General features: G+C 41.7%; 1 protein-coding gene across 1 annotated transcript; it reads right to left on the bottom strand.

Annotated features, from left to right (window-relative positions):
• Nucleotides 1-7,223: 7,223 nt before the first annotated feature.
• si:ch73-206p6.1 (phospholipid scramblase 1) lies at nucleotides 7,224-12,363 on the bottom strand. Its single transcript, XM_068709874.1, has 7 exons — nucleotides 12,283-12,363; nucleotides 11,746-11,835; nucleotides 10,969-11,011; nucleotides 10,631-10,851; nucleotides 10,328-10,489; nucleotides 9,680-9,841; nucleotides 7,224-9,052 (listed from the first exon to the last, which is right to left on the bottom strand). Exons 2-7 carry the CDS (start codon nucleotides 11,833-11,835, stop codon nucleotides 9,023-9,025), a joined length of 708 nt encoding a protein of 235 aa, XP_068565975.1. The 5' UTR covers nucleotides 12,283-12,363; the 3' UTR covers nucleotides 7,224-9,022.
• Nucleotides 12,364-12,866: the final 503 nt, after the last annotated feature.

Genomic DNA, 12,866 nt, shown 5'->3' with positions numbered 1-12,866 from the left:
TTTCAGCAAACTGTAGACCAATGCACGTTGGACAATGAAATGATGAAAAACGCAATCAAGTACAGTCAAAGGCTATAACGGTGGGAAATATAAACTAGATTAATAAAATAGAATACAGTTCTAGCCTAGAGTGCTGCAGGGATGGCGGCTGCTGGCGTTTAGTCGTCTCATTTAGCCGCTTGTTATCAACTGCCTTATTCAAGACAAGTAAAAGCTTCAAATGTCTCGAGTGGTATTTACTGACTTATTGTACGTCGTAGAACAAAACGTTAAAATCTCTCCAGCTTGTGTGAACCCCAGACCTTGTTTCTGGCATCAAACCAAAAACACGTTTTTCAGATGTTAGTCCTGCACACATGCACAGGAGGGAGAACTGAAGAGGAAAACAGGAACCAAACATTCAACTTCAACATAAAAAACAGTTGTACCCGAGTCTGTCAGGGAGTCAGCTGACCTTCACACCAATGCTTTCTCTCCTTCCTTATTAGGAGAAACAGACATCCCCCCCCCCCCCCCCCCCCCCCCCCCCCCCCCCGGTGCAAACCATTCCTGTCTGGCAAACACTTTGCACAGTTGCGCTCACTGCCCGTGCCCATGTTGTTTTACTTAATGACATCACCAGGGTTCATGGTTTTTGAATGCAGAGGGAGTAGAAGGCAACGTTTTTTATGAGATAAATGATTTCTTTCCAGAGAGGCCCCGATAAACCCAGAGTATGTGGAGCCGCGCCACAAAACACAACATTGACTACTTGACTTGGACTTTAACTGTTCTTTTTTTTTCAGCATGCAATTGGCGTTTACTGTAAGTGAGCGCTTTATGGAAATGAGTGTGTCATGATAAATCTACCACCTTGAATTTGCTGTCTAACTTTTCTGAATCACAGAAAAAAACACAGATTTGTAAAGGTATCAAAGCTATTATTTGCAAGCAAAACAAGCCTTAAAGAAAGTGTGTAACGTCGAAGTGTCAAATATCTAGCTGCGATTCTGTCGCTGTGTTTTGGTGCAGCTGGAAAATGTAAGTGTTTGTGGTACAGAACGTCATGCTGCGTCTTGGCAGCGTATACCGACAGGGAAGAAGCTGTGTCTTGCTTCAATTCACTGGCTCAGGTCTGAACACCCACCATCCATTTGGAAATGTCCTCTGGATTTCATTACCCTCTGATAACATGTCCAGAGGTTATATGAGCACTTTAATACCCCATCAGAGGCCTGAACCTGGACATGTGAAATACTGTAGCCTACAAAAAAAAGGGCATTGTAGTTTTTTTTTACCTTTTCATGAACTTATGATTTGCAAAATCATGTGTGTGACACGTGATTTGCCAACAAGGCTAGACAGTTAAGAGCTCATGTTGGCAGCAGTGACACTGATGACACGTTTTAATGTGAGGTGGCTGAGTAAATTACACTTAATTACACAAAAAATAGGCCCTGACAGAATACAGAGACCGGGAGACTGCTGTGGTGGGCGAGGCCGGAGGAGAAAGCCAGGAACTCATCAGGACACTCATCAGGACACCTGCACATAATTATCCCCACACCATATCAGCCTGGGTATCAGTAGACGCATGAACTACAGCACGCATGAACTTCCAGCTAAATACAGCTGTTCATCAAACCTTAAAAGGACTGTTTGGAACCCTCCTCCAGCACAGGTGGTGTGCTCTGGTGTCTGCTTTTTTAGTTCTGGCTTATTTCAGTGCCAAATAAAACACACAAGCCTCCAGCCCTCTGCCGTCCTCGCATTAGAAAAAGACTAAACAGTGTTTCAGCTCTATGACAGACAGCAGACCGTCCTCTATTTTCAGCACTGTTGTGGAGACGGTGGGTTTTGCAGGCGCCGTTTACATTTAATCAAGCCCAAAGAAGAAACGCATGATTCATCCGGGAGGCACACTATGAAAGGAGATGCCCACTATTGAACTAGAAATGCATGTGATGAAGAAGAGAACTCGTGAGAAAAGGAACACATGGGAATATGAAGCTGCAATTATTCCTCCATTCATTCACTTTTTTTCGCTTTGGACTACATCAATAATGGCGAGCATATAATCTAAAGGACATGTTGACCCTTTCATCTCTGTCAGTGTGCTACTTTAGGTGATATCTAAACCAAAATCACATAACGGTCAGTGGTTTGGCCACACCTTGGATTTCTTTCTATTTCTGACCCTCTTTTAGTGGTACAACCGGATGGCTTTGCAATTACTCTGGTGAGTCACTTATCCTAGACACTTGGTCCCCTAAACCTTGCTCAGGAACCCACAATTGCACCATGATTGTTAAAGAATGGGGTTTTATTTTGATCCCATATGCTTTGATCACTCAGCAGAAAGTTTAAATACGACTGCAGATCGATGAAAGGGGGCAGCGCTCCTTCCCCTCCTGTGACTTTATCTTTACGTCATCCGCGGCTCAGCTCTGTCTACGTTGGTCCCACTTATGAGGCCACGGGGCATCCATCCCACTTATGAGGCCACGGGGCATCCATTGCCTCAGGGTGTGGTCTATGGGTTGCTAGGAAGAAGTTTCATCAACACCAAGAAGTTTAACAAGCACAGCAAGTACATTTTACTGTCAGCCTAGAGTCTGGCCACAGAAAGGGAAAGAGGTTAGACATTAATTCACTTTGATCATGGGAGGTCTACCTTCTATTGTCTCAGACCACAAGGAGTTTACTGTGAAAATTTAAGCAGCATATTAAATTTACAGTTGAATATTTGTTTGCAATTGTCAAACCTGTGTTTTTTCCGGTCCTTTAAATTTGTATTTCTACTGCATAGACTGGGGCTTGGGTGCAGCGTTCCTTGAAAATGACCCATAATAAGCTCTGTTGCCGGCCTTTCATTTGAATGTCATTATTAGGCCGCCATGTTAAAACCACAAGGTTTAAAAACAGAATACCAGAAGTAGGTCAAGGAGAAGAGGATTCAACCGAGCATTAATTCTGTCCTTTACTACCCTAAAAACATGTTTACTCATTTCTAATCTGGACGACGCTTTTCAAATGCAGGAAGGGGGACATCTTTATTTTTTCCAGAAGTCACAGGGAGGAGGTTGGTGTGGGTAATTAGATGTAGAAAGCTCAGGACTTTGACAACGTAGACTCGGATTTGGGTCCTGTGTCCCACATGTTGTTAGGACTTGCCACTTAAGTGCCTAAAGATTAGGTTATGATTAGATTTGGCTTAATTAAAATACATTATTTATGCTTTAATTGCCAAGGAGCATTGATGTAAAAACAAATTAACTACTTTTATTCCTCGATACAGTCTGTTGATGTAACGTAAGCAGCAGTGTGTTACTGGTGAGGTCTAACAGTGTCTCCAGTCTTTGATTTGTCCTCAGCAATGCTCGTGTAAAAGTAAATAACCGTCCCCCATTTTATATTAGTCGTCTGCTCTCTTTCCCCTGATTGTGTGTCTATGGTGTTTTCCTTGGTTTTGTTTGCGCTCAGTTGTTTGTTTCTCACAGTGGGTTGAAAGCACCAGAAATTCCAGATCCTGTGTGCTGTCTGTAGTGAGCAAACTGCACTCACTATTTGTGTGTGTGTGTGTGTGTGTGTGTGTGTGTGTGTGTGTGTGTGTGTGTGTGTGTGTGTGTGTGTGTGTGTGTGTGTGTGTGTGTGTGTGTGTGTGTGTGTGTGTGTGTGTGTGTGTGTGTTGTGCTCCAACAGTAATCAGAGGAGAATACGTTTTTTCTTCAGTGTTGGCTAGAAACGGAGTTTAAACAGAGTTTCCATAAAGACTCCGGTTCCACTGATTTGTTATCACAAACCTTACAGGACTTATTTTTGGAAGTCTCCACACTGCCATTTAAATTCATGCCCAAAATGTGCGCAGGAATTCAACCCAGAAGTCCGAATGAAACAAACAACAGTTGAGCCTCAGCCCACAGCTCCTGAATGTGTGTAAACAGATTAAAGCAAGAGGCCGGCTGCTCCAACTTCTGCAAGCACAGAAGCTAAGCACCTTGAGGTTGTCATGTTGTTTGTTAGCAACCTGATGACAAACTCACTTGTCTAACCAACCACTTCTGACATCAAGACATTTACTGTTGCACTAAATTACCAATCATTGTTTTTGGGGCTGCACACTTTTAATGTGTGTTTCATTATAAGGGAAGTCTTTTTAAATCAAATGTGACTAAAACAAAACATGTGTTTCTCCCAGTCTGGGACGCGTAAGCCAAAAAGAAAATCACTGCTGGAATGACATCAGTGACATCACTTGTGTGGTCTGGGTGTTTTAATTCATACCAAGCATGTTTTCATCTGGCTGGATTCACAGGAACTGTCCTGTGAATCCAGAAATGTACATCCTGTTACAGAATACCCCTAGAGAGGGTAAAAGGGATGTGGAGACCACGAGGAAACGCTGAGCAGTTATACATTAATCTTTGCTGAACACGGCTGCTCCTGTACTGACTTATAGTCGGGAAAGTTCCCGGTGCCGAACTGAAAAGCGGGGTCACTAGGAGTTCAAAGGTGAGAGTCTACACTAGATGGGAACCCACGATTTGCCAGAACTCGCTGAAACTGTCGCCAAACTCTCACAAGAGTATCGTATATTGTGGGGTAACGTGTCAGACCTGCTAAACACTGAGATCAATCTCCATCACAGCAGTCCAAACACTGGACTTCTACCAAGGCCGGTGTTTTTAGTTTTGGTTTTATGAGCGGGGAGGGGATTGTTGGGGGAGATTACTGTCTAAAAATTAAAAATAAATAATCTGTAATATTGTCTCATCATATGAGCCGATAGTTGAATAAGATGTGGTTATTTTAAAAAAGTAGCTCCACCTGCAGCAGTGAAATGATGCTTCAGTATTAACGAGTACTTTTGATACTTTAAGAATTTCACTGATAATACTTACTTCTACACGTATGTACGATTTTAAATGCAGGACTTTTACTGGTAATAGAGTTTTTCGACATTGTGGTATTCATACTTTAACTTAACCTAATAATTAACAACTTATCAAAATGTTGATTAATTATGCTAAAACTCGACCTTCAGTAGACTGAAATACTCATCTCACACTGGTAACATTTTGCTTTTTTTATTCCATTTTATTTATATTATGTATATAATAATGTTTCTGTGTATAAGAGCATCTGGAGCACAACACATTTCTTTTGGGATGAATTAAGTTGTAAATATTTGACGCCTCAAGTACTAAATACCCGAAAGCCTCCCTGCTGAAAGAGACCAGAGCCTCCTGTGTGGCTCAAGGTGAACAGCAGAAGATGAAGACTCAAAAGCTCCAGACTGCTCTGATGGTGACCCAGCAGGAGCTAAAGACTGAACGTGACCAGCGGCAGAAAGCCAGGTCGACCCACCTGGAGATGCAGAAAAAGGAAAACAAGACATTTGCAGCTGACCCTCTCCAGTGGGAGCAGGAGAAAGCCTCCCTGCTGAAAGAGACCAGAGCCTCCAGTGTGGCTCGGCCCTTTTTGGAGAAAAGGAAGAAGTGGTACAGGAGATTTCTGTAGACTCCGGGCCGACATTGGAAAACACACATTGGTTATACCAGCACCGTAGCACTGAAACTATTAATTCAACTATTAGTTTGCCAAGATGGGGCATGTGGTCCAATGACGAGAAGGCGGGAGATAACAAGTTTAGTGTGTCCCATAACCATACAGCGGTAAAACACGTAGCCTAATTAAAAGACAAAACCTATGTAAAAGAAATACAAAATGCACCCATTTAAAGTTGTATATTCATCCCCTATACCACAAAAAAAAACCAAACATTTACTAATACCACCAGAGTACAGCTGAGGTTGATGGGGATGCCATTAGTTTCGCAGGTATTTGCTCATAAATTAAAGTATTGCACAAATAATATATTTGACCTTATAAGAGAATAGACAAGAATTGAAGGGATTACCAATGGTTCATCCTGTTGGGAACATGAATGTTTGTACCACATTTCACGACAATCTATCCAATAGTTGTAGGGACGCGCCACTCATAACCACAAATGTTACCAAATTACATTGACGTCATCCTCTGGGAACCATGACTGTCTGTCCTAAATGCTGTGCCCATCCATCCAGCAGATGTTGAGACATTTCTCCGGATAATAACTTTGACCTATTAGTTGCGCTAGAGTGCAATTCATTAGGATTCATCCTCCGGACACTAGGATATCTGTACCAGATGTCATGGCAGTCCACCAATAGTTGCTGAGACATTTACGTCTGGACCAAAGTGGTGGATGAGACCGGCATTGCTGTCCTAAAAGTCCACTACCAGGACTAAATATGTTCCCATGATCACGCAAAATGATCTCCACCCAGGTCCTCCTTGAACTGTACATGGCTACACACTTCTCTCATTGTTTTCCAACCACAGCTTAATGAACTAAAGCACTCCGAGCAGCGCCGCGTCATGTCTTCCAGAAAGTCATGCCAAGCAATGTGTTATTATCACAAAAGGGGGGCTTTGCCGTGACTCACAGAAATCCTCTGTCTGAGATAGTGCAGTGTATTCCTGTGAAACATTAAATGAGACCTGTGGCCTCAAATAATTTGTAGTCAAAACAGTAGTTATCTCATGACACGTTTCATAAAGAGCAGGTTTAGACCGGGCTCTTAACTTTCTTTGTATTATACGACTGACTACTCACTGTCATCAGACCTGCCAAAATGTGAGTGAATACTTACACAATAATGAATCTTTTCTAATCTTCCATTAATCAAATGTCAAATTATAGTGTGCTATTGTTGAACAGGAGAAACTATTGTATGAGCTGTTCCAAACTGCCCCATGAAGGATTTTAACCCTCTATTCAAAGTAAAAAATCTTTCAAAAGCCTGTTTTTAAATGAGCTCTATTTGTAACACCCGAGGTTAACAGCTTCAGGTTAAAGGATTACTTGAAAAGGAAGAAAGTGAAATGTGCTCATTTCACTTTCTCTGTACTCTGCAGGCCGGGTTGTTTTGCAGCAAAAGAAATCACATTTCATGAGAGCGTTTAAGAACATTACTTAGAAAATGTGAAGGTGGCAATCACAGCAGCTGGAGAATGAATTAACAAGCAAAGCTGAGTGCTTTTACACGACCGCTCACAAGGGCTGACCGTCGTAACACCCCCAGTTTGAAACTGGTAACTAATGTGACGAGTGACTAGTACTAATGTAAATAGTCTCTTTTGAGGGTCAGTGGTTTGTGACGATGAATGGATGATTAAAGAATCAAAACCCAAAAGAATACATTTTTAATTGAAGTTTCCATGGACTATTTGCACAATTCAAGCTAAGCTCACAGAGTTTGTTTGCATTCATTGCATGACTTAAAAGTAATTCACAGCATTAGTGCAAAAGAATGGTTCTTTAAAATACATGGTTGACTTGGAATAGCTAGACTCCCTTTGTGTCACATTCTGACTTTAAACACAATCAAAAGGGCCTTCAGAGGATGTAGCACCAGCATCTTATACTATTAATACATTCAACCACAAGGTCGTCTTAATGGCGAGAATGTATTTCAAATTTCTACTGCAAAAAACATCCACCCATTCTTCACTACTTAATGTATTTAGTCTTAAAATCAAGTTTAAACACAATTAAACAAGAAAAGTTAAGTCTATACTGGAAATATTAGCTCTTCCAAATGGCAGTTTATTATACTTTGTTTTACAAAAATAAAAGCCTTAAAAGCTTTTTTTGTTTGTTAGAAAATGACTTAAGATGGGTGTTTTTCCAGTTTTCCTAAACAACCGAGGACATGCGTTGTTATCATGATGCTACAAAAGAGCTCTTAATGGCCTTAATGCTGATGTAGCACATAGATAATGTCTTTGCTACAATACTTTACTTTTACCTTCCCTAATCAGACTGATGGCCCCAATCATTAAATCCTTTTTTTAATTTGACATTTTACTCTTGCATTTTTGACACACGTAGAACATCCAAGTTGGTATACCAGGGAATGTGTAAGACATTATATGTAGATGATTTAATACATATATACAACCTCCTCCAAAAGATGACTTTATCTTCATATTCATAGCATCAGGTACAGGTGTGTATTTCCTGGAGTATGCAGTAGCCATCACTAGAATAAAGTAGCATGCCTTTCAACCTGAGTTTGTCTAAAAATATACAATGTCATCAGAAACTAGTATTTCAATAAAAACCTATGGCTTAAGCACGTATTGAATTTGTTCATTTGGGCTGAGTTGGGTTATTCTTAAATGAAAAGCTAGCTCCCTCATGTGGACAAGACTGGGACACATCGAGCCATAACCCACCCTTCTTAAATAAATCACAATCAATTACTATTATGACATGGAAAAATATTACTGTAATCCTGTGGTAGTTTATGTTTTAGTTAAAACACATTAGCACACGCACACAAAGCAGTGCACACGCACACACACACATTAATGCATGTTGACAAGTTGTTTAACAGACCAAAATATAAATCAATAAATAAGGTCTTAGAATATGTGAGCTAGACACTAATACAATACACAAGTCGTTCAGTTCTCACATAATATAGCTACAAGCATAGTGTTCTATATAAATTAATATCTTGACTATTAATATGACCAAATTAAACAGGTGCTATTTGGCATATAATAAGTCTCTTTCACAAACTGTATAACAGCACTTGCTTGCTATGGTGTTCCCTTTTAATGTACTTGTATACGGATGTTTTCCTACTATTCAAGTTTTTTTTTTTTTTAAGTAGTAACAAAAGGTTCTGGGTCCAGATGGGCTCCGCGACCATAATGTAAACACAAATGTAAACCTCCTCACAAACATCGTCTAAAACCGCTGTGCTGTGCATTCACAACCCAGCAACATGTTTCAGCAACCAACCCGAGCAACTAAGACGAAAACAAACCTTCAGTTTCATTGTTCATGCAAAATGTTAGCATTTCGGCAACTTGGTACTTCCTTTAAATGATCTGTTTTGAAGGTTGCTCTACGTTAGGGGCTGATCATCGTGGCTTTGTTCTTCCAGGAATGTTCGTATGCTTACATGGATTTCCTGTTTGGCTCCTAGTTAGTAGTCTCAAAGAACATGAAATCCTGTGTAGAGAAACGCCAAAATAAAAGTGTTAATGGCAAAGCAAATGCATTTTGTTGACACAGTATACCTGCATGAGGTTAAAATAGATCCGGAGGGGTAGAATTCATCCACCGATCACTAGTCGCTGCCACATTAGCTGAGAAAATGTCCTGAGATTTTAGCCATGAAGCATTTTAGCAAATGCAGAAAGTTGCTGACAAGCTGTTTTGCATTTGTTGCAACTGTAGGCTGCAGTGAGTGGTAGGTACACAAAGCTCCGACTAGTGTGGCACAACAAGTCATCTGTCGTTCAGAACGTACAATCGTTGTTTGGGTGTAATGTAAGTTAAGAGAGTTTATTATGTTTCCTATGTGTTTATGAGTACAGCGTTATTTATCATCAGCTTCATGTTAGGCAGTAGATCCAGTGGATCGCCAGTAGGTGTCAGTGTTGTGACATGAGCAGTGTCTGTGACGGAGAGCCACACTGAAGTATAGCGTGAATACGCAACTACATTTGAAACAGGCACGTTTTGGCAACGGCTCTTATTTAGCAATGGGAGAATCCTTAAAAGAAGTTAGATTTTTGTTGACATTGATAAACAATTAAAGACCCGGTAAAAAAAAATGGCTATTACTTTACTTACAATGAGAAAACATGCACCGATCATTACAGCCTTCATCCTCACGTCCAGGTCCATGGGGAACTGGATACCAAAGTTGTCTGAATCTGTGAACGCCTCCCGGAGAAGCCCTGTCCACTGCTTACTGATTTTCCCAATCTTACTGACTTCATCCATCGTCAAAACCTGTGGAGAGAGTTCCAGAGAGGACAAAATGCAGACATGTGTTGCATTAGGATGAAGATCAATCCCTAAACCGGTTTTGGTTTTATTGGAAGGAGATCATGGAACAATTCATAATCCCATCCAATTTCAGCTTTTTTTTGCCCTGTGCCACAGTAACTTGAATTTTCTCTCCCAGTAATGACTTCAAAGCAGCGAGGGAAGAACCGGGATGGTAATATCATGCTTCAGTTCCCCCTCCCGTGGGTCTGGTAAAAAGGTCTGTGTCACTGACCCAAATCCCCTTCACTGCTCAATCTAATAAAACCAGCTGAGCCGTGCAACAATGGCCACACTGTGCCACACAAGAGCGTGCCCTGTGCGGCGGCTTCATCCCAGCTACAGCACGCTCTGATGGGAAACATATTTCCTGCTTCGGAGCACGAGGACGAGGACGGTCCCGTTCTGTTTTCACAAGTTTACTGGATTTCTGTGTTTAGATAAACCCACCTCAAAGTCGACATCTGGCAGGCAGCTCCATCCACAGAAGGGCCCGTGGATCTTCAGCACAGGCTCGGAGTGTTCGTCGGTGACGATGAATTTGGGCGAGAACGGGTGCCACTGTTGTTTGACGTAGCCCACTGTGTTACCGGGGGGGGACTGCACCTCCAGCTGAGTGAGGGATTGTAACAAGAGTGTGATTTGTGGCCACAGCCTCACAAGAAAACTGAGCGTAAACAATAATGGATAGGGTGAACACAAAAACACCTTGAACACTATAATTTCATGTTAAAAAAACATGGTCTCACCCACCTCTTGTAGACAACAAGGGAAGCAGCACGACATGCACTTGAGCGGCCTGGTGACGGTGATGACCTCCTGTCCAAAATTGTCAAGGACGTGGATGGTGAAGGAGCGCATGGGACCGCAGCACTGGCGGCTCAGACAGTCGTTCTCCTCCACGGCGTAGAACACGTTCTGACCCAAGGTGTTGCGGACTTCGTATTTGTTGTTGCTTTCGAAGCCGACGAGGGCTGCGTGGACGAACGACGCACATATAAAGAGATGTCATTGCTATCCAGACCCATGCGAAACCAATCTGTGCTCGACATAACAGCAGCATGAATTATGTATCGTCTCAGATACTCTACCTTCAACAAGCTCAACTTTCTGTTTGATGAGTAGCTGATCCACCTGGAAAACAACACATGCACTGGATTCAACTGGATGCATTTCTGTTAAATGCAGTGGTTCAGTTCAGTGTAGTTGGAAGGGAGAGCCTAAAAAGTTAGTGGAGTTTTTGTCACTAGACGTGTATATATGTTTTTATTGTGTGGACATTATGTACTCCTAAAGCACCACTGATGCGTATAAAGACTCCAACAGAGGAATTGCAGTAGGCCCACAGCTTCTTTTTTTTTTTCTTTTAAAGTAGACCAGTTCACTCGTCATAGTAGCCAAAGCACAGCTGTTATTGTTAACATTAAAGATGGCTCCGTTCTATTGAAGTGCCCCAGTGAGCCGTGACAGTGAGTCAGCATGCACAATAGCCGGGCCCTGAAACTGAAGCAGCTTCTTCTATTTAATTATTTACACCTTTTTTTTTTTTTTTCCTACCGTGACATGTTAAAATGTCTTTACAGAAAAAGAGAAGGCCCATCTCTTGCAGCATCACTGCATTGTAATATCCGTATATTCAGATTTAGGGTCTGAAATATGTTTTAAAACCAACGATTCCACTGTCACTGGACTATTTGGTGGTGTTGTATCCTAAGCTTGATGCGATGATGTTAAATAATTAGGGAATGAAAATAGTCGGTGATACTTCCTCTGCCCTTAATGGAAGAAATGAACAGATTGTATGTGGCTCATGGACTAAATGGCACAAACATAAAGAAAACAAAGACTTAAAGTGCTTCATGTCCTACCTGAGTCAGGTATTCTAACCCCGGTGGACAGCCTGGTATTTCAGGGTTGGGCACAGCGTACATATTCATGTTGTCAGCCTGGAAGGACATCTGTTGATACATGGAATGATTAGCAGAGTGAGACACAGCGCCATCGTGTGCTTCTTTAGGGACCGACACGGTTGTATCTGGAAGTGACGGGGGGCTTCTGACGGGAAGGCACCACCATGAGAACGCGGACTCCGTGTGGCTTTGAACAAACAGGCCTAAGGCAGACACGCGCAGCACCGCGCGCGTCCAATATGTAGGTCATTCTAGCGCAGATCTCTGGAAGTGATTGTTTTAAGAACAGTGTGATATCTACAGCCTGAGAATGTTTCGTCCGCTCGTAAATAGAGAAGAGAGAGCGCGCGCCCGAGGTTTGATCTGCCTCCCTAAAATATTCAAGGTTGAGTTGTTAAAAGCAACGAACTACCGTCAAAAGGCTCATTACGTCACAGCCCGTGCAGTTTGTGTCCCAAAACAGACAGCCGCTTCATCGCGATCAGGACTACTCACCGAGATTTCACCTGCTACTCCAAATAATAACAGGCCACTCCGGAACCAAGCCCACGGAATAAACCTATAATCTCATTGGTTGACGTCACCGCACTTCCTCTTTTGTCATGCGCCAATGACGAGACGGTGGTGTAGAAGAGGACTCGACAGAAAGCTAGAACGAAATATAATAGAACACAGCAGACTGTCAGTGAGGGCCGGCTTGTTTCATTACACAGCCTGCAGTGTAGAACACATGCACACGGTTTGTTCACTGCTCAAATACAACATAATACATCATTTCTGATCAATAAGCACACATTAGAAGCTGAACAGAGGTTTTTATTGGGCGTGTTTCAGAACTATTTACAGTATTGATCAATTGACAGAGTTCAGTTTTCCTTCCTCTAGATGAGCAAGCATAATACGTATAATGTATTACAATATTATCATATGTTATGATATTATTACATGCACAGCACAATGGGATGTTTTTAACAAACATTGTTTATATTAAATCTCAACATCTATACAGTACATGATGCACTGTATCTTATAGTAGTGTCTCAATGTTGTGACTTATTATACGTAATGAATATCTCTTT

Source organism: Cebidichthys violaceus, unplaced genomic scaffold (genome assembly GCF_023349555.1).
Source record: "Cebidichthys violaceus isolate CVI_PGR_0920_01 unplaced genomic scaffold, fCebVio1.0.p SCAF_15, whole genome shotgun sequence".
Classification (NCBI taxonomy): domain Eukaryota; kingdom Metazoa; phylum Chordata; class Actinopteri; order Perciformes; family Stichaeidae; genus Cebidichthys; species Cebidichthys violaceus.
The sequence above is the reverse complement of the archived record's forward strand: the minus strand, read 5'-3'. Positions and strand labels throughout refer to the sequence as shown.

What these genes read in the sequence shown, in the direction of transcription:
- si:ch73-206p6.1 (XM_068709874.1), bottom strand. Translation starts at nt 11,835, where the DNA reads ATGTCCTTCCAGGCTGACAACATGAATATGTACGCTGTGCCCAACCCT. An exon ending in GAAAGTTGAGCTTGTTGAAG is followed by an intron (nt 10,852 to 10,968) that starts GTAGAGTATCTG and finishes TCGTCCACGCAG; the next exon opens with CCCTCGTCGGCTTCGAAAGC. An exon ending in TCCCTTGTTGTCTACAAGAG is followed by an intron (nt 10,490 to 10,630) that starts GTGGGTGAGACC and finishes TCCCTCACTCAG; the next exon opens with CTGGAGGTGCAGTCCCCCCC.